Raw genomic sequence first — 20,411 nt, 5'->3', positions numbered from 1 at the left:
TTACGAGATCAAATTGATTCATACGTATTAAAGTAAATTATTGTTTTAATATAGTCCATTTCCAGTAATACGATTTAAAAATAAATTGATTTAATATTTTGATGTTGAGTGTAATTTGCCTTAACCCACTTAGATACAATAGATCTCGTTTTATTCCTCGTAGAATCAACCTATTGTTATTTTTGTTGAATAGTTGTTGATTGTCTATAAATTATTTACGAGTTAGTTTCAAGTTTTGTATTGCGTTACGGATGTTGCTGGTTCCTCTATTTTTTAAGACTTACAAAAAGTCTTGCTACAAAATTTTTGTGAAGGATGACGTAGAATATAGTTTCCCATGAAATTTCGGAAATTTTTATAATGATAGAACAAGAACAACTTGCACTTCGTCTTTGTCTCTTTTTGACCGTAATGAACCTACCTTACATAATATGGATTTGTTTTTAATAAAATTAGCCCAGTATTGAATTGAGCTTAATTCTTCCGTGTATTCCATATTAGTCCTTAAGTGCGGCTCTTTTCTGATAACAAAATTAAAGATTTAGATAAGAGACAAAAAAAGGTCACATTTAATTTGTTACAATAATTACTAACCATTTGTGTACAACCATACTGATACAGCTAAGTCATGTTAAGATCAAAATTATCATCATTGAGAGAATATTTAACTCCTATAAATCATAATTCAAATTTCTTAACAACAGGAGAAATAAGTCCTGAAGAATTTATAAAAGCTGGTGATTATTTAGTTTATAAATTTCCTACTTGGTCATGGTCTTCTTGTCCTAAAAATTTACAAAAATCATTTTTACCAGAAGATAAACAAGTATTGGTAACAAGACATGTTCCCAGTAATGTTAGAGCTAATAAATATTTTGATAATGGTGAAGATGAAGAGGAAGATGAAGAAGAGCCACATGATGCCACAGATAATTCAAATGATGAAGAATATGGATGGATTAAGTCAAAGAAACCCAAAAAGACAGAAAAGGAAGATGAAACAACAAAGGAAATAAATGATATTGATGAACTTATAGATGAAAATGCCGAAGAAAATGAATTTGATGAAGATTTTGATGATTTAGATATAAAAACAAATATAAATACAAATTTAAGAAAATATGATCTATATATAACTTATTCAACTTCTTATAGAGTTCCAAAATTATATTTGGTTGGATTTAATTCAAATGGTATTCCATTATTACCAAATCAAATGTATGAAGATATAAATTCAGATTATAAAGATAAAACAGTTACAATTGAAAATTTACCTGTTGCTCATAATACAACTTCTATATCTATACATCCATGTAAACATTCATCAGTTATGAAAGTTTTGATGAAACATCAATTAAAAAAGAAAGAAAAAACAATAGAGGATTTATCAATTAATGATGAAGAACCGAATAGTGAAGAAGATCAAGGAATAAGACCTGATCATTATTTGGTTATATTTTTAAAATTCATTGCGAGTGTTACCCCTGGAATTGAATATGATTATACAATGGACGCTTTATGATAATATGGGAAGAACTACGAAACGTATCTTTTTTAATGTCGAGTGACTATAAATTTTGATCAAGTAAGTTTACGAGGCAGCATGTATGAGCAAATATGAAATCGATTACAGCTACAACTATGAGATGAACTACGTTTTTACGTCCGGATTAACAAATTGTCTGCTAGCGATTTAGCCAGAAATAGATTGATCCAAAAATCCATAATTTCCTTATTTATTGAAATTAAAATTATATGGCTATATAATACTAAAAAAATCAACTAAATCAAACATCAATTCTATTTTTGAGTTTATGACAAGACTATCAGTGAACAAAATCCTACTCATATTTATAACTATTAAATACCAAGTGATAGAACAAGTGGTAAAAAACTAAAGAATTGGGACCTGTTAGCATTGCATTGTATTGCTGAGATTTTTCATTATGACTTCTCGATCCAATTAGATATAACGACGAAAATTTTGCTATGTGAAGAATGCCTTCAAATATGGTTTGTAGAAGAAAGCTACAATCTTTTTAAAATTCAATTCATAATCAATATGGAAGTACAATTTTATGTAAAATTACAAAATAAAAATAAAAATGCCAATCATCTAGATTCATCATCAACATATTCAATATGTTCTCTTTCATTAACAACATCTTTTATACCTTGACTACCTAATTTTTCCATCATTTCTCCAGCATCAAAAGTATTAGCTTCAGTAGTTTTAAATTTTCTAGCAGGTACTTTATCAGCAAATAATTTATCTAATTCAGCAAATGTTCTATTTTTAGTCTCAGGAACTTCAAAAAATGCCCATATGATTGATATTATAGTTAAACCAGCCCATAAAAATGCAGATTTTGCACCCCAATTAAAAGCAGTTGGATTTAACATATAACTTGATAATATTGAAACAACAATTCCTGCAACATTATATAAAAATCTAGCCATCATAACTGTTTTTTGTCTTAATTTTGCAGATGGAATTTCAGCTACTATACAATAAATTATTGGACCAATTGATATATCATAAACAAATGTATAGACAAGTAACATTGAACCAATTCCCCAAGAAACTGAATTTGAATCTGCACATCCTAAACCACCAGTGACTAAAAGCAATACTAGCATTATACATAAACCATAAAAGAATATTGAATAACGACCAAGTTTTCTACTTAATACCCATGAACCAAAAGTTCCAAACATTCCTAAAACATATTGAATAATTGTAAAAGTAAATGACATTGAAGTATCTAAACCAGCTTGTTGATAAAAATAAGTTGAGTAACCCATAAGTGAAGCACCTGTTACATTTTGAATCATCCAAACTATTGCAGCAATCCTTGTTCTTCTAAAGTCAGTTCCGGTAAAGCATTCTTTAAATGTTGCACCTTTTCCTGTCATATCTTCTTCTTTAATAACTAATTGAATTTTTGTAACCATACTTTCAACAACTAATGATTTATCAGGTAAATATTTGTTATCAGTTAAAAGACTTTTTAAAGATTGTTTTGCTTCTTCTATTCTTCCTTTTCTGACTAAATAATAAGGGGATTCAGGAGCAAAATAAACACCAATTATAATGGGAATTGGCCAAAACCATTGAATAGCATAAGCTATACGATAAGACCTAGCAAATTCAAGATCTTGTATACCTTTTAAAACCACACTACAAACTAATTGTCCAATAACCCAAGCAACATTAATATAAGACGTCAAATATAATCTTAAACAAGATGGAGCAACATCAGTAGCGTAACAAACAGCTAAAACTTGAAGACTTCCATAAACTAAACCACATAATAAATAACTCAATAATAAAATTTCTCTAGTTGCAGCAAAAAATTGAACAAATATAAAACCAATTTCAATAACCAAGACAGGAATAATAGTTTTTCTATATCCCACAGCATCAGCTAAAGTTCCTCCAAGAAGCAAACCAATCAATTGAGTAGTTTGATAACCCATTGAAAAAGCTGTTTGCCATTTCGCAGGTACTTGATATTGATCAATATCAGAATAATAATTTCCAAATTGAAGTTTGAACAGGTCGTTGGAGTACATTGACGCAAGTAAACTAGTATCATACCCTTCCATAATAAGACAACTACTTAAAATTAATGAAAAAAGAACAGCTTTGGGGAATGTTCTAACACCTTCTCTCAACGGCATGCTTTTATCTTTTGAATCTTCAGCTTTAGCTGAGTTTGAAAGCTCTATGAATTTGGAAACATAGTCATCAACATCCACATCTGAAGTCTTAATTGTCGTCTTATCATCAATATCACTTACCAATGAAGTAGTTGCAATAAGTTTCTCATCACCTTTATATTCATGAATTATATGATCTGACATTTTTGAAGTTTTGTTGACTCTCTTCGAGATATAGATTAAATCACAAACCAGCTACAACGAGTAGCGACGATATCCACCAGTATTTATAATTTTCATTTTCTATCTCTTGAATTAATTAATTCACCACCATTCTGTTATCATTTCTTGAAGTTCAAGTTTTTTTTCATGTAAAGTTTTACATTTTGATATTATTTTCCCCAGTTTTTTAAGTGGTAACGCATCAGAAGTTCTTATATGCAGGCTTTCAAAATTGATTTCGGAGTAGAAATTAAAGATAAAATAAAAAATAGCATCAAAAATCGAGGTGACGTAAAATGTATACAACCTTAAACTAAATGGAATAATCTTGGAGTAAATGAGGTAAATCGCTTTCTTTATTTGATTTTTTTGGCCCATTTAAGTTATTTCGTAGTTGAAGATAAAAAGCAATTTGAATTGCAAAGACCAATCTAAAACAAATGTAAGCACTACGAGTTTCAATTAATTCACTTCAGTCACAAGCAACGGCGTATAACTTGAGCACACATAATACGGTTAGTAATTTTTGATAATAATAATTCTCTTGAATGGTTCCATAGCAATGATTAAGTACTTGATTTGAAGAATTATTTTTTCTGAATACCACTTAACTATCAAATCAACAAACAGGCAAGATAAACATTTTGAAAAACTTGCATAGCATTGGAATATTGTCCATGAGGCGTAAGTTAAAAAGCTGAGTACTTAAGCAAGTTTTTGGAATAGAAACTTATCAAAAATGTTTTATTTTTCAAACGTATGATGTATTCGAATCGAAACTAAATCTACAAGTAAAACAACTTTTATTTCTCCGAAATCACGACCCAACATCATATGACATTACTATATTTCCAACCCATGATTAATGAAGAGACTATACGTTTGGATAATTTGATTAATGTTTCTAGCTATTTGATTGAAAACATATATAAAGTCTTTTGTCAATTTCTTTTATAAGTAATCTAAATTTACGAACTTGGAACTGACACAAATTCCAGATAATTCGTAAAATATTTTGAGATCTCAAATCTTCAGCAACTCCATCAAAAATTTATTGAAGTTGGTGGAGGAGGAGGCTGATTTCCCAACTTCAAGACTTTAGGTTTTTTTCTTTTTACAGAAATTGCTTTAACAAATAAATTTACATTATTTGAAACGTATGGTTTAAACGTAAGATGGTGTTATTCCGAGTTTCGAATTCGCTTTTCTGCAGGAAAATTTAATCAATTGAATTCACAAAATCTCTGGATTAAAAAGAAGTGTAAACTATCCCCACAAATTAGCCATTAGTAACTTAAAAATGGTAAGAACATAATTCAAGAAATTCAATATGAATTGCTCTTCCACAATTGTTGAATGTTTTCTGTAACAAAAATAAATTGCTGCAAACTAACTAGTAATAAGTTTATATCAAAATAATAGAAAACAAATTCTACTATCAAACAAGGGTTTCTAATCTTTCGAAAGATCAAGATAAGATTGTATTCAATGTGACTCTCTTCTCTTTCATTTGTTATTGATTTACCTGTTGCAATGCGAATAAAAATGTTTTAAGGCACATCAAAAAATTATTAACACGAGCAAGTTCAACCTTAATTCGTATCTAATAGAACCCAACAAGATTATAAGCTGACTTACTTTGTCATATTGAATTTTTTTCTTCCCCACATATATGGAACAATTGAAGAAGCGAATGTGGTCGGAAGAATTGATACTAAACGTTACAAAAAAGATTTGCTCCTAAACGTTTACTATAGAGATTTCCATCTGTTTCAGCGCTAAAATTTGTTTTTTGTTTGTTTTTTGAACTATTTTCAAACGTCCTACTTGAAAATTTAAAAAGAGCTCATTACTATTCATGTGGGAATTCCTCGAGTAACATAGCTTTTAAGGTTGCCTTTTTAATACTAAAGTGGCCATGATATTTGGCAAAAATTGTGTTTGCTTGGTCAATTAATTCTTGATTCAAATAAATCTGAACTTACTAATAGTCGACAATATGATAATCTGTCAGGTGAACAGGTATTGCTAAATTTCTCTAATCAGCAATTTCAAAATTGTACCTAACAATTGGATTCGGCTGCAAGATGGGGTTGAGTTAGGATCTTCTGATCTTTCTTTATTCATTGCTCGAATCGTAAGAGCGGCCGCATTTGATTTATGAAACTTTAATTGTTTATGCGACTCTTCTTAATTGTGATGTTATTCCGTTTTTCTCAGCCTTATCCTCCACATTTAAAATTTCTTTTAAAAACAATTTTAGATTATCTCGATACGAGATCCAAGCCAAAGCATATTTTGAACTTTCTTGGAAAAAAATTGGAGGTTATTAGTTGGCAAGTTATTCCCCACAAACATAAAATTTAAAATTTTACATTGTTCTTAATCAATCCTTCCAATTAACAAACCAGGTGAATGAATATAAAAATGGTTTCATTTCAAACAAGATGTCAAAATTTGGATCTTTAAAAATCAATCCAACTTATAAGTCTTTAAGAAGTATTATTAGATTGGTATCATTGTAATTTTTCATAGCAGGAATCGATAAAAATTTAATCATGACTAAAGATTATACATGGTGGAAAGACGGTACTATCTATCAAATTTATCCATCTACTTTTGCAAAGGGTCGTAAAGGAAAATTTGAAGGTCCAAAAGATATCTTTGATGGAGAAACTGGTGATTTGAAAGGTATCATTGGGAAATTAGACTATTTGAAAGAAATTGCTGACATTATCTGGTTAAGTCCTCATTATGAAAGTCCTAACAATGATGTTGGTTATGACATTTCAGACTATCAGAAAATCTTACCAAGATATGGTAATTTAGAAGATATGCAAGTATGTTAAGCATTACAAAACTCAATGGTTGATCTTCATCTAAACAATTAGACTCAGAAACCATTGTACACGAAAGTTCAATATTAACCTTATATTAGGAATTGATTGACGAATGTCATAAACGCGGTTTAAAACTCATTTGTGATTTAGTTATTAACCATACTTCTGATCAACATGAATGGTTCAAAGAATCAAGATCAAGTTTAGACAATCCAAAAAGAGATTGGTATATTTGGAAAAAACCAAAATATGATGAAAATGGAAACAGGCATCCACCAAATAATTGGGGTTCATTTTTTTCCGGTAGTGCTTGGGAATATGATCCTAAAACAGATGAATATTATTTAAGATTATTTGATGTTAGTCAACCTGATCTTAATTGGGAAAATGAAGACACAAGAGCAGCAATTTATGAGTCAGCTATGAAATTTTGGTTAGATAAAGGTGTAGATGGATTCAGAATTGATACTGCTGGGTTGTATTCAAAAGATCAAGATTTCCCAGATGCCCCAATTCTTTATCCTGAAGATGAATTTCAACCAAGTGGAAACTTAAGTAATAATGGTCCTAGAATTCATTTTTTTCATAAGGAAATGTACGACAAGGTTACATCCAATTATGATGCCATGACTGTAGGTGAGGTTGGCCATTGTTCAAGAGAAGAAGCTTTGAAATATGTTAGTGCATCTAGAGGTGAGATGAATATGATTTTCTTATTTGACACTGTTGACATTGGGTCAGATAAAAGTGATAGATTTAGATACTATGGGTTTGATTTGAAGGATTTGAAAGATGCTATTAAAACTCAATGTGAATTCACTGAAGGTACAGATGCTTGGTCTACTGTTTTTATAGAAAATCATGATCAACCAAGATGTATAACTAGATTTGGTGATAAGAAACATCAAGTTAAAAGTGGAAAATTAATAGCTATGTTTCAAACTACATTAACTGGTACTTTATTTATTTATCAAGGTCAAGAAATTGGTATGACTAATGTTCCTAGAGACTGGTCAATCGATGAATACCAAGATGTTAATACTATCAACTATTATAATCAATTCAAGGAAAAGTATGGTAAAGATGCTGATTTTGCTGAAAAAGAAGAAAAGTTAATGGATATCATCAATTTGTTAGCTAGAGACAATGCTAGAACACCAATGCAATGGGACGATTCTGAATATTCCGGTTTTTCAGATTACAAACCATGGTCCAAAGTTAATCCAAATTACAAGGAAATCAATGTTGCCAAACAATATGATGATCCAAATTCTTTATTAAATTTTTATAAGAAATCTTTGAAATTAAGAAAAAAATATAAGGACTTATTCATTTATGGATCTTTCGAAATTTTAGATTATGATAACAAACAAACTTTCACCTACGTGAAAAGTTTAAAAGATGCCGATTCACCAAAAGCTTATGTTGTTTTGAACTTCTCTAAAGAAAATGCTAAATTTGAAAAGTTGATTGATGGCCAATACGAATTGGTCAGTTGCAATGTAGATGAGGCTGACATTGATGAAGACAGATTATCACCATTCGAAGGTCGTATATACATTGTAAACTAAATAGATGCTTTAGCATAATAGATGTTGATAGACTATAGAAAGATTTTGTCTAAAAGTTTCTTTGTCGCAAATCAGGTCGTAATAAAATTGTTCTGTCGCAAAATGATTTAATGATTCTTGATCTCACAAATTGTTCTAAAACAAATTTTCATCTTTTTGGCTCAACCGTCTACAAATCTCAATACACCCTACAATATCAAATAAAGATCAATAATCTAGTCAAAAATGTTCAACAACATAATACGGTCAAATGCAGTTAGATCATTCATAAATTTCACTCAAATCAGAACCAAAATGAAATCACATAAAGCCATCACAAGTAGAATAATAAAAAGAAGTTCAGGATTGAAGAGAAAACATGCTGGTATGAACCATGGTTTAGGGAAGTTCAGTACGCCGTCATTAAAACATTTGAGAGGATTCACTACAGTAAAGAAAGAAGGTGGATATTTGAAAAAAATGTATCCTTATGCTTGAATGTATTAATTTATAAGATTGTATAAAGTATTAAGTTTGTTGTTTTATTGTATCCCATTTTCCTGTGTTCTCATTCCTTATTAACTCAGTTGTTGGAAAATAATGATAATCTGTCTTCAAAGATATAGCAGCGGGAATGTTATCAAATGAAACCAATCGTAATTTAACATATGTTTTATCTGGAATTTCTTTAATGACTTTGACAAATGTTTCAAACTTAGTTACGTCTAAATCGTTTATATGAGTGATGAAACTTATAGGAACTATACCATATTGATGAGCAGGACCACATGAACTTTTATCGGTAACAAAGACTTCTGATGGAATTTTCGTCATCAATTGTTTTACACCTAAATGTGGTTTTTGAATTAATGCACCTGACCAATATACTACATTTGAAGTTTCTAATGTTGTTACAGTAGGGATCACAATATCGAGTTCTTTTTTTTGACGTATGATTTTGAAATTAAGTTGTTCATTGTGATACATTGATGCAAAATCTCTCATACTTTTAACAGGTTTATCGTTTACCGATAAAACTATATCTCCGACTTTCAATGGATTTGGTGAACCTGCAGCTACTCTATCGACAGATAAGAACTTAATCTGATCTTCCGCTTCTTCCTCAAATCTATCAATCCATTTTTGTGGTACACCTCTTGTTCTACCTTGAAAAACAGTGACAGATGCGAATTCAACATTTAACATTCTTATGTTTTTCGGTATTATGTTTTGTTTTAATGAATTTATGACATCCAACACATCTGTTACATCCAAACCCATTTTATAAGATTGCTCGTTGGACTCTCCAAGATATGACAACCAAAAAGCTCTTACTGTACCATCATAATCGGTTAAAATACCGGTGTTACATTCATGAGTAATTTTACTATCTAGTAAAACACATTCCAAATTTGTACCTCTATATCTAGGTGCAACTGCATTCGCAGTCACATTTAACGAAGAAATTGAACTGACTTTGACATCATCAGTGATCAATCTGAGATTATAATTATATCCAACAAAAAACAAATCATCTCCTCTTTTTAATGGAGTAGTCGAAAATTTAGGCGTTTGAACATCAGCAAGAACGTATTTAGGATCATATTTTATAATTGCGTAGTTTAAATGTGGATGCAAAAATACAACTTCACCTAAAACATCTATTGATTCAGCAAATACGACAAATATATCACACATGTAATGAGGAACGAATCTTCTTGAAGTCAAAACAAATCCATTTTCTGCATCTATAACAACTCCATAACATATATCTTTTTTGAATGGATGTGAATCAACTCCGCTTGGACATAACGTTCGTATTTGAACGAACGATCTAACTAGCCTTGATAATTCCTTTTTCTCTTGACCAGGTATGTCTATAAATTTCGCATTTTGAGCAACTTGAGGTGGAGGAGACAAAGGTTTTTCTTGTAATGACGTAAAATCCCACAATCCTGACTCGTCGTTTCTTGTTGCCAATTTGAATGATGTATACCAGTGTCTATCAATATAAATAGTTTGAACATACTCAGCATTCATATCTGAAACATGACGATAAGTGACAGGGACTCTTGAACAATCTGGTAATAGTTTCATGACTTCAACAAATTCATCTAAGTTGTTCACCGGCTTATCATCAATGGTTTCCACTATAAATCCCAAAGTATCTTGATTTGAAAATTCAAAAGATCCAGCCCCATCACTGACAAATAAACCTTTAACGGGTAAACAGAAGCATCTTGCAACTTGATATGAAAGATCATTGAAACAACCACCCGCTACTTGAACAAATTTATTGGGTGTTATTTGGTGAAGATCTCCAATTTTAATCATTTGTTTCATTTCCACTCCACTCCTTTGTATAACAAATTCCAAGTCTTTACCTACATTTTCATCTAGTATCTCATCAACTCTAATGAAAGTGGAAATATTTTCTCCATTTATTGAAATTAATGCATCACCTTCTTTTATAAATCCATCAGCAGGACCTTCTGGTAACACTAATTCCGCCACCAACAATCCAATCCTATCTGGAAATAATTCTCTAGACTTTGCTTCAGCCTCAGCTGTTAATCCAAGTCTTGAACATTCGTTAAAAGGTTTCAACTCCCATTCAACTTGTATATCACCTCTTGTAATAACCTTATGCTGTTGAATACACTCTAAAGCTCTTTTTGGTCTATTTACAGGTAAGAAAAAATCTGTTGAAGCTTCAGTTGAACCACCAGCTTGTAATGCTACACATTTTCCATCTTCATTAACAACAGGAGATCCAGAAGAACCACCAGTGGCTGATGCGGCTGCTTGAATATATTCTGTATTGAAATCGTTATATGTTAAAGCTCCATAGTCTGGAGCATTTCTATCTATTCTTGAAATGATCCCTGCTAATATTGAAAGTTTTTCTCCATTATCGTTACCAACCACTCTAATTTCTGTACCTACTTTGGCAAGAGTTGGCTCTAAATCTAGTTTTGTTAACTCCAAATATTTTACGTCTTTTGTGTTGAACTTTAAAAATCCAAAATCATGTATCGGATCACGATAAATAGGTTTTACATCAACTGACTCATGATTATCGAAAACAATATATCCAGTGAAAGGACCAGGTCCAACAACATGTCTATTGGTTAAAATCAACCCATTTTCTGCATCCACTATAAATCCCGTTGCTTCACTGACAACCGCCGTTTCAGTATCAAATGGTGCAACATGTGAAAATTGAATAGATACAACTGAATTTACTACTTTTTTAATAGTATCTTGCCACTTGTTACTAGTTGCAATAGGAAAATCAAAGATCACTGACTCATCCTCTTCTTCTGATTCATCTATCTTTAGTTTTTTTGAGTTTCCATTTAAATGTGGTTCACCATTTCTCTTCATTAGTATGAAATTTTCAAGTGTAGTTGCAATATTATCTACTAGATCGATTATTAAATTCAAAATGAAAAAAAAAAAAAAAAAAAAATTAAAAAAGAAACAAAATCAAATTTGTAAGAGATTGTGATGGTTAACCAAATTAGGTGAGTTTAACACATTTACTGCGGCTTTCAGATATTTTTGGTCTATGAATTTAACTAACATGCATTACACGCTTTCTCTGACCAATTCTTATAATATTCAATTTGAGAATCAGATTGATATAGTACTTCACCATGAATCATTGCTCCTAATCTTTCGAGTTGTTCCCAACCGTCTCCTATTCTTCCTCTATATTCTTCATCAGATATTTTTTCTTCAATAGTTTGATTACCAAAGACGTATTGTCTTTCAATATCTTGAACCCATTGTTCATCTTTCACCCACTCTTCTACTAAACTACACCATGTCTGTAATGAATCTTTCAGTAAACCACCTTTTTGATATTGTAATAATAGCGTCATAAATTCCGATCTCGCACCCATTTTTGTTGATAATAAAAGATGATTTATTCTCATATACGCGGCATAAACTATACCACAAGCTAATGACCAATCACTCTTTTTCGCAAATTTATGCTTGTGGGAATAAAAAGTTTTGAGCATTTGTTTAGTGAATTCCGATGGAATGTAAAAGGCATTGCAAAATGTGATAAATTCTTCTATCAGGACGGTTTTGAAATCATAACGAGTTGAATTTTTTGATGGAGATGGCGATGGAGATGAAGCTAGAGCTTGAATTTTCTTTAAAGGTGATCCTGATTGTCTAGGTGTTGATATAGGTGCAGCAGGTTTTTGCTTTTTTGGAGTTGAAACGGGTGTACTTGATGCTGATAGTTGATTAACAAACTCTCTAAAATCTTCTAGTAGCTTTTTCGCAATTTGTGGCTGTATAGGTATTCTTGAAACATCGGGCTGTGGTAGATCAAATAAGTTTTTATATTTCTCAATTATAACAAAAGTGCAAAGGTGATATCTAGCTATTTCTGAATTATTCGGTAGTACTCTTGAATGCCTTAAACTTAAATTGTATAATGAGTCAATGTAACTTGTCAATTTTGTCCTATCTTCTCCGTCATAAGAGGGTATAATATCCTTGATTGACTGTTTTATTTGAGCAACTGTCATTACGTGAACTGATTTGGTTAATATATGAAGCAGAATTAATACTTTACAAATGGTTTCAATTATGCATTGGGTCGCAAAATACAGAGTCACGACAATAAATTTTAGTTTATCAAATCCAGAAAAATGAAATTTAACCAACCAAAGTTTCTCATTTGTAATAAATCCATCAAAACTGTGAATATAATGTTATCAAGAACCATAATAAAACCAATTACGTTAAGTCGCTCGTTCACTTGCACTTCAATAATAAGAAATTCAGAATTAGCCAAACCAACGGCATATGATGGAAAAGAAATAGTGTCTGGTGCACCAAGAGATTTAGTTACAAGTAGAGTAGTAAGGATATATCAAGAAGCTAAACCAGCTACTCAATCAGGACATCATAATGGAGATCATTGGAAATTAGATTGGGATGTATTAGGTAAAGGTAATAGATGGGAGAATGATTTAATGGGTTATCAAGGATCTTCAGATTATATGCAAGGTACAATAATGAGATTTGATACAAAAGATGCTGCTATAAGGTTTGCAGAGAATCAAGGATGGGATCACTACGTCCAAGAACCTAAAAAAAGACATTTTAGAAAGAAAGAATATGCCATGAATTTTTATCATGTACCTGGTCCCTTGAAACATATAAGAACTAAATAGATTAGTATATATTCATGAAGTAGTTTAATTTCTCAATGAAATGCTTGTTAAAAACTTCTAGATATTCATCAGATTATGAGTGTTATCTACATCATCGATATCACCAATTCCTATCATTATTTTAAGTTTAATTCTCTTTTAGTAACGTAGTCGCGATAATCGATTTAAAAAAAAAAAATATGTAGAATTTGTGTGATAATAAATAGAAATTTGTATTTCTAGATAGAAAACAATATTCTAACAGTTCATTCACTAATAACAAAAGATAATACTTACATCTTTACATATTTCATATACTTGCATGCATTATCCAAAGGATTATTAGATAGACCGTGATTTATACATCTTAAATATCTAAAGAATCATGTCCTATAGAGGAGGATATGGCCATCATGGTTATCAAAATGGGTATTCACGAGGTGGAAATAACTCTTATAGGTCTGATAGACGAGATACGAGTTATAAAGGGAGTCTGAATTACTCTCATTCAACATATAAAAGTCATTATAATCATCAAATCCCTCATCTGGGTAGTTATCACGCGAGTCATTATAATAACTATCAAAATACTTACGATAATAGTGATTATAAATATTATTCAGGTAAAAGAACTCCTCAATCTGCAAATAGTGATACTAAATTTGAATTCGCAGTTCAAGGTACTGATACTAGAACTGGATCGAATGAAAAGGATTCAGAATTCACTAAACTTGCACATCATAGTGATTTTACAAAAAACATACAAATCATCGAAAATAGTAAGACTTACAAAGTATTATACGACCCAGAATTAGATTCAAAATTATCAAAACATGACAAAAAGATCAAACATAAAAAGATACGGTTTAATGGAGAAGGCGTATCAGAAAATTCTGACCCTCGACTAACAAATTTAACTCAATATCTACTGAAACCTAATAAAGCTTCATCAAAATTTCCATTCAAACAACTACCTAGACCTAAATTTGTTTTTGATAATGATTCATTAGGAGAAGCGCCTTTAACTGAATTAATTATATGGGATTTACCATCAAGCACTAACGAAACATATTTATCCAATTTCCTTAATAGTTATGATTCTTCAAAAGTTGAAAACTTAAAATTAATAAACGATCCAGAATTTGGATTTCCTTTGGGTATAGCTACTTTTAAATTTCTGGGAAGTATAGAAAAATCAAATAGTGTGGCAGAAAAATTTATGAAAACTGTTATTTCAGATTCAATCAAAATTGATGGAAAACCGATAAAAATTGAATTTAATGACAATAATGATAAACTTCTTAATCAAAAGATTGAAGCTGCTAGAGTTAAAGTTTTAGCTGTACAAAAGAAAAAAGAAGAGGAAGAAAAGAAGAGGATAAAATTAGCAGAGGAGCAAAAGAAAGGAGAGGAAGAAGCTAGAAAGAAACAACAATTAGAAGAAGAGAAAAAACGAAAAGAAGAAGAAGCTGCTAAAAAGGAAGCTTCAGAACCACCAGTCTCAAAATTCAAACCTAATACAACAATATTATCATCTCGTCATTCGAATAAAGTAGTACAAGGAATAAATTTACCGAAAGATCTTTCAAAATATATTAAAAATCGACCTTATATTTTAATTCAAGATAAATATGTACCAACTAAAAAAACATCATCTCAAGAAATTAAAAGGATATTAAAAAAATACGATTGGACTAGAGTGTTATCTGATAAAACAGGCTTCTATATTGTCTTCAACTCAATAATTGAATGTGAAAGATGTTTCATGAAAGAAGATGGTAGAAAGTTTTTTGAGTGCAAAATGGTTATGGAATTAGCTATACCAGACGGTTTTAAAAATGTTGAAAAAGATGATGACATGAGAAGTGGAGTCATTGATGAAGCTACAAATATTTTGATCAAAGAATTTGAAACTTATCTTGTAAAAGATATAAGAGAAAGAATTATAGCTCCTCACATTTTAAGTCTTTTAGATCATGATAGATACCCTAAACTAGTTGAAGAGTTAAAAGCTAAAGAGAAAGAGAAGGAAGAAGCTGCTAAACAGAAAAATATTTCATCAAATGTATATTTAAAGCAATCTGCAATGTCAATCTTGGAAAAACAAAGATTGGAATCACATAACAAGTTACCATTTTATAAAAGAGCTAATGAACGAATGAAACAACTGAAACATAAACCAATTATACCTATGCTGCATGCTTTAAATTATGATGATGACGATGAAGAAAATGAGGATAAAAATTCAAGACATGAAATTGATGAAGAAGATGAAGAAGATTACGAGTCAACTAGTAGATCAACCACACCAATACCTCAACAATTAAAACGTATACGAAGTTCAACAGAAACTAGTGTTGATGAAGAATTGGAGACTGAACCACCAAAGAAAAAACATTCACTCCCCACTCCAGAAGATGAAAATGAAGATGATATGGAAGTGGATGTTGAAACTAAATTATCTACTTCAATAGTTGAATCACCTAAATCTGATGTGGAAGATAACATAGATCCATTATTCAGACCAACAGAAGATGGACCTTTAACAGTCTATCCTGAACCATTAGCTAGTACCATTACAGATTTAGAATCATTACAAGATCATATTAAAGATGATGAAGATCTTTTATTAGCTAGACAAGTTTTATCTGAAACTAAAGAAACAGAATTATCAAATATTGAATATTGGGCTTGGAAACAAAATCAAAATAAATCAGTAATAGAAGAAATAATAGATGATGAAGATTTAATAGAAGAATTACCATCAAGATTAAATTCAAAGGGATGTTTTAAATCAGATGGATATAAGAAAATATTAGATATTGATAAAATTGAATATTTACCACATCGTAAAAAAGCTCATAAACCAATTAAAACAGTTCAATATGAAGATGAAGAAGATGATAAACCAATTGAAAATATTCAAAGTTCTCGTGTTAATAGAGCTAATAATAGAAGATTTGCAGCAGATATAACTGCACAAATTGGTTCAGAGTCAGATGTGTTAAGTTTGAATGCATTAACTAAACGTAAAAAACCAGTAACATTTGCAAGATCAGCAATTCATAATTGGGGGCTTTATGCAATGGAACCAATTGCTGCGAAAGAAATGATTATTGAATATGTTGGAGAAAGAATAAGACAACAAGTTGCAGAACATAGAGAAAAAAGTTATTTACGTACAGGTATTGGATCTTCATATTTATTTAGAATTGATGAAAATACAGTTATAGATGCAACAAAAAAGGGAGGTATAGCAAGATTTATAAATCATTGTTGTAGTCCAAGTTGTACAGCAAAAATTATTAAAGTTGAAGGTAAAAAAAGAATTGTTATATATGCATTAAGAGATATTGAAGCTAATGAAGAATTAACTTATGATTATAAATTTGAAAGAGAAACAAATGATGATGAAAGAATTAGATGTCTTTGTGGAGCACCAGGTTGTAAAGGTTACTTAAATTAGTCGTAAATGAAGGATTAAATTTAAACATTGCTAATATTAAATATAAATATAAGTCTGTATATTCTGAAACAATGTAAGAAATATTTACCTAATTGGTGTTAATTGATATTAGTTATGTTTAATTCTATATTTGGTATTAATGCCTATGTATTTCATATTTTATTAATGCGTCACGTGACGTACTCTTCTTTTGTTAAGAAAACAAACAAACAATTCTTAATTTGGTTAAAAAGTAAATATATACCAAAGTTGAAACATCCAAACATCAATACAAATTTAATAAAGATAATACAAAATCATAAAACTTACAAATTCAAATATAAAATGTTCATATTTCTATAAAACTTCTTCTTTTTAATACTTTTTTATTTCTAATTCACTTATCATTATCACTTCCAATTCAGTACTTAATTGAATACTTCAACCTTTTTTCGTTGTCCCCGTTTCATTTCATCAACCATTTGTTTTGTTTGTTTGTATTTCCTTGAAAATCATTTCAAATCATCTTATTAGCATCAATAATAATTATAGCATCTTTTTTAATTCTTTCCAAAACTTAATATATTGTCAATAATTCAAAAATGTCAGCGGTCCGTTCACAACAACCTTTACAAGCTTTAAATAGTGGTCAATTAAATGCAAGAGGAAATAACATTACTCCAATCAAATCAGTAAGACGTCATAAAGAACCATTACAATCATCGGATCAAAATAATAAACAACAACATCAACAACAACAAAGGAAGAAAAAAGAAAAATTATCAGCATTATGTAAAACTCCTCCTTCAATTGTTAGAACTAGAAATGGAAGAGATTATAGAAGAGGTAATTTCTTAGGAGAAGGTGGTTTTGCTCGTTGTTTTCAAATGAAAGATTCTTCAGGTCAAATTTATGCAGCTAAAACTGTTGCAAAAGCTTCAATTAAAAATGAAAAAACTAAAACTAAATTATTAAGTGAAATTAAAATTCATAAATCTTTAAAACATCCAAATATTGTTAATTTTATAGATTGTTTTGAAGATGATATTAATGTTTATATACTATTAGAAATTTGTCCAAATCAATCATTAATGGAATTATTGAAAAATAGAAAAAGAGTATCTGAACCTGAAGTACGATATTTTATGGTTCAAGTTGTTGGTGCAATTAAATATTTACATTCAAGAAATGTAATTCATAGAGATTTAAAATTAGGTAATATATTTTTTGATCCAGATATGAATTTAAAAATTGGAGATTTTGGTTTAGCATCTGTATTACCTTCAAGTGATCATAAAAAATATACTATTTGTGGTACTCCAAACTATATTGCACCTGAAGTTTTAGGTGGTAAACAAACTGGACATAGTTTTGAAGTTGATATTTGGGCTATTGGTATTATGATGTATGCTTTATTAATTGGAAAACCACCTTTTCAAGCAAAAGATGTTAATGTAATTTATGAAAGAATTAAAAAAACAGAATATTGTTTTCCAGAAGAAAAACCAATATCTGATTCAGCAAAACAATTAATTAAAGATTTATTAAGTTTAAATCCATTAAATAGACCAACAATTGATGAAGTTTTAACTTATGAATGGTTTAAAGGTTCATTTCCAGATAAAACAAGAGAAATTAGTTTAAGTGAAACACCTCAAGGTTTAGATCAAATATCAAGACTTCAATCTAAAAGTAATTTTAAGAATGCAAAAGATATGGCTGGTATATATACACCAAAAACCAAAAATCCAGTTGAAATATTAAGATCAGATTTACAATCAGAACAACCAAAAACTTTATTACCTCAATCATTATCACCAAATGATACAAAAAATAAATATCAAGAAGTTGATCCAGATCAATTGGGTAGACCAAGAAGAGTTAATTTTAATTCACATTTTTCAACAACTATAAAACGTCTTAATCAAGTTTGTTTTGAAACGTATCAAAATATTAGAAGATTAGAACATTCAAAACTCGATAATATAGAAGAATTTGAATTACCAGATTGTGATAATCCTACATTAATTAGTAAATGGGTTGATTATTCAAATAAATATGGATTTTCTTATCAATTAAATAATGATGATATTGGAGTTTTATTTAATGATGAAAATACTTTATTAAAATTATATAATTCTACAAAATTTTTAGAATTAATTTATCATGATGGTGAAGGATGGACATGTATTGAAAATTCTACAACTCATCCACCAGCTCAAGCTAAAAGACAATTAGAAATTGTTGATTTTTTTGCAAAATATATGAATAGTAATTTATCAAAAGTTAGTGAAAATGAAGAAAGAAAAGAAATTGTATTTTTAAGAAGATATACAAGAACAACAGATTATATTATGTTTGAAATGACAAATGGTAATTTTCAATTTAATTTTAAAGATCATCATAAAATTTGTATTTCAAAATCTGGTTTAGCAATAACTCATATTTCACCAAATCGTTTAACTCAAACTCATCCATTAATAATGATTTTACAAGAAGGTGATTTTCCAAATGAACATGTTCCAGATTGTTTGAAAAAAATTTCCATTATAAAAGAAGCTATTAAAAAAAGAGCTTTTAATGAAGAATAATCTGATCATTCAATTATTTTACCTATTTCAATTTTTAATGCTGTATTATTATATATTTCTTTCATGTACATGTACACTATCATAAATTTACTTTTTATACTATATAGATTTCTATCTAGCTTTAGCATTTAATCAAAAATAAAAGTACTTAAAACAAAATTTTGTCGAATCTAAATACTCTCCATACCAATTAATAATCATCCAAGCATATTTTTGTTTAAACTACTATTCCCCTTTCCTATTAATAATCATCATCATTATTTAATAAAACTTTTAAAGCCCATTCATCTTCAAATTTAGATTTTATTATTTCTAATTCATTAATTAATGAATTACAAGCTTTTGATAATGCTTCTTTTGGTGTATAATCATCTTCTGTTTGTATTCTTAATACAAAATTTGCAAATAATGGATGTTCAACTTTATATGCTGCAAATATAACTTTTTCATCTTTTATTAATTGAGCTCTTAATAGATTCGCTAGTGTATGATCTTCCCTTTCTATTTTCACTATTGCAGCATTCGGCACTTTTGTATCTGGTGTTATTTTCACTCTTGATTAAAAGATTGGTTAGTACAACTGCAATTAAATAGACATGTAGTTCAGAACTTTACATACTTATCTAATCCATCTGGTAGTATAAATAGTTCAAATCTATCTGGAGCATTCATCTTGTGGTTTTATGAGATATTGTATGTCAAGCTGAAATCGTTTGGCTTTTGAAAATGGTTTTAGATGTGAGTTTGTTTTTGTAATATTCAATAATGATGTCTCGAAAATTATTGATGCGACAAAATACATGCGTTCGTCTTGACTTATAAATCCCGACACAGTATGTGTCTAATATGCAGTACTTTTTTTCTTTGTTTACAAAAATTTAAAAAATGAGATTGTCTCTCTCTCTCCTTCAATGCAAAAT

General features: G+C 29.7%; 10 protein-coding genes across 10 annotated transcripts; 6 read left to right on the top strand and 4 right to left on the bottom strand. All coding sequences in view use genetic code 12, as the record gives it.

The window, feature by feature from the left end:
- Positions 1-628: 628 nt before the first annotated feature.
- KGF55_004159 (uncharacterized protein) lies at positions 629-1,522 on the top strand (the record flags this gene model as incomplete). Its single annotated transcript, XM_051759033.1, has 1 exon — positions 629-1,522. The coding sequence occupies one exon, from the start codon at positions 629-631 to the stop codon at positions 1,520-1,522; it is 894 nt and encodes a 297-aa protein (XP_051613168.1).
- A 590-nt stretch (positions 1,523-2,112) lies between these two features.
- MAL31 (maltose permease) lies at positions 2,113-3,867 on the bottom strand (the record flags this gene model as incomplete). The annotated part of the gene is made up of 1 exon (XM_051759032.1): positions 2,113-3,867. The coding sequence occupies one exon, from the start codon at positions 3,865-3,867 to the stop codon at positions 2,113-2,115; it is 1,755 nt and encodes a 584-aa protein (XP_051613167.1).
- Positions 3,868-6,443: 2,576 nt separating this feature from the next.
- On the top strand, positions 6,444-8,296 carry KGF55_004157 (uncharacterized protein; the record flags this gene model as incomplete). Its single annotated transcript, XM_051759031.1, has 2 exons — positions 6,444-6,725; positions 6,824-8,296. 2 exons carry the CDS (start codon positions 6,444-6,446, stop codon positions 8,294-8,296), a joined length of 1,755 nt encoding a protein of 584 aa, XP_051613166.1.
- A 225-nt stretch (positions 8,297-8,521) lies between these two features.
- Positions 8,522-8,773, top strand: KGF55_004156 (uncharacterized protein; the record flags this gene model as incomplete). Its single annotated transcript, XM_051759029.1, has 1 exon — positions 8,522-8,773. One exon carries the CDS (start codon positions 8,522-8,524, stop codon positions 8,771-8,773), a length of 252 nt encoding a protein of 83 aa, XP_051613165.1.
- Positions 8,774-8,803: 30 nt separating this feature from the next.
- On the bottom strand, positions 8,804-11,662 carry NMA111 (Nma111p; the record flags this gene model as incomplete). The annotated part of the gene is made up of 1 exon (XM_051759028.1): positions 8,804-11,662. One exon carries the CDS (start codon positions 11,660-11,662, stop codon positions 8,804-8,806), a length of 2,859 nt encoding a protein of 952 aa, XP_051613164.1.
- Positions 11,663-11,856: 194 nt separating this feature from the next.
- On the bottom strand, positions 11,857-12,825 carry KGF55_004154 (origin recognition complex subunit 6; the record flags this gene model as incomplete). The annotated part of the gene is made up of 1 exon (XM_051759027.1): positions 11,857-12,825. The coding sequence occupies one exon, from the start codon at positions 12,823-12,825 to the stop codon at positions 11,857-11,859; it is 969 nt and encodes a 322-aa protein (XP_051613163.1).
- Positions 12,826-13,008: 183 nt separating this feature from the next.
- KGF55_004153 (uncharacterized protein) lies at positions 13,009-13,476 on the top strand (the record flags this gene model as incomplete). The annotated part of the gene is made up of 1 exon (XM_051759026.1): positions 13,009-13,476. One exon carries the CDS (start codon positions 13,009-13,011, stop codon positions 13,474-13,476), a length of 468 nt encoding a protein of 155 aa, XP_051613162.1.
- Positions 13,477-13,840: 364 nt separating this feature from the next.
- On the top strand, positions 13,841-16,921 carry SET1 (histone methyltransferase; the record flags this gene model as incomplete). The annotated part of the gene is made up of 1 exon (XM_051759025.1): positions 13,841-16,921. The coding sequence occupies one exon, from the start codon at positions 13,841-13,843 to the stop codon at positions 16,919-16,921; it is 3,081 nt and encodes a 1,026-aa protein (XP_051613161.1).
- A 581-nt stretch (positions 16,922-17,502) lies between these two features.
- CDC5 (polo kinase) lies at positions 17,503-19,491 on the top strand (the record flags this gene model as incomplete). Its single annotated transcript, XM_051759024.1, has 1 exon — positions 17,503-19,491. One exon carries the CDS (start codon positions 17,503-17,505, stop codon positions 19,489-19,491), a length of 1,989 nt encoding a protein of 662 aa, XP_051613160.1.
- A 241-nt stretch (positions 19,492-19,732) lies between these two features.
- RPB11 (DNA-directed RNA polymerase II core subunit) lies at positions 19,733-20,163 on the bottom strand (the record flags this gene model as incomplete). The annotated part of the gene is made up of 2 exons (XM_051759023.1): positions 19,733-20,045; positions 20,111-20,163. The coding sequence occupies 2 exons, from the start codon at positions 20,161-20,163 to the stop codon at positions 19,733-19,735; spliced, it is 366 nt and encodes a 121-aa protein (XP_051613159.1).
- Between the last annotated feature and the right edge of the window lie 248 nt (positions 20,164-20,411).

Source organism: Candida pseudojiufengensis (assembly GCF_024610245.1).
Source record: "Candida pseudojiufengensis strain CBS 10847 chromosome Unknown scaffold16, whole genome shotgun sequence".
NCBI lineage: Eukaryota > Fungi > Ascomycota > Pichiomycetes > Serinales > Debaryomycetaceae > Lodderomyces > Lodderomyces pseudojiufengensis.
This window is presented reverse-complemented; position numbering and strand designations above follow the sequence as displayed.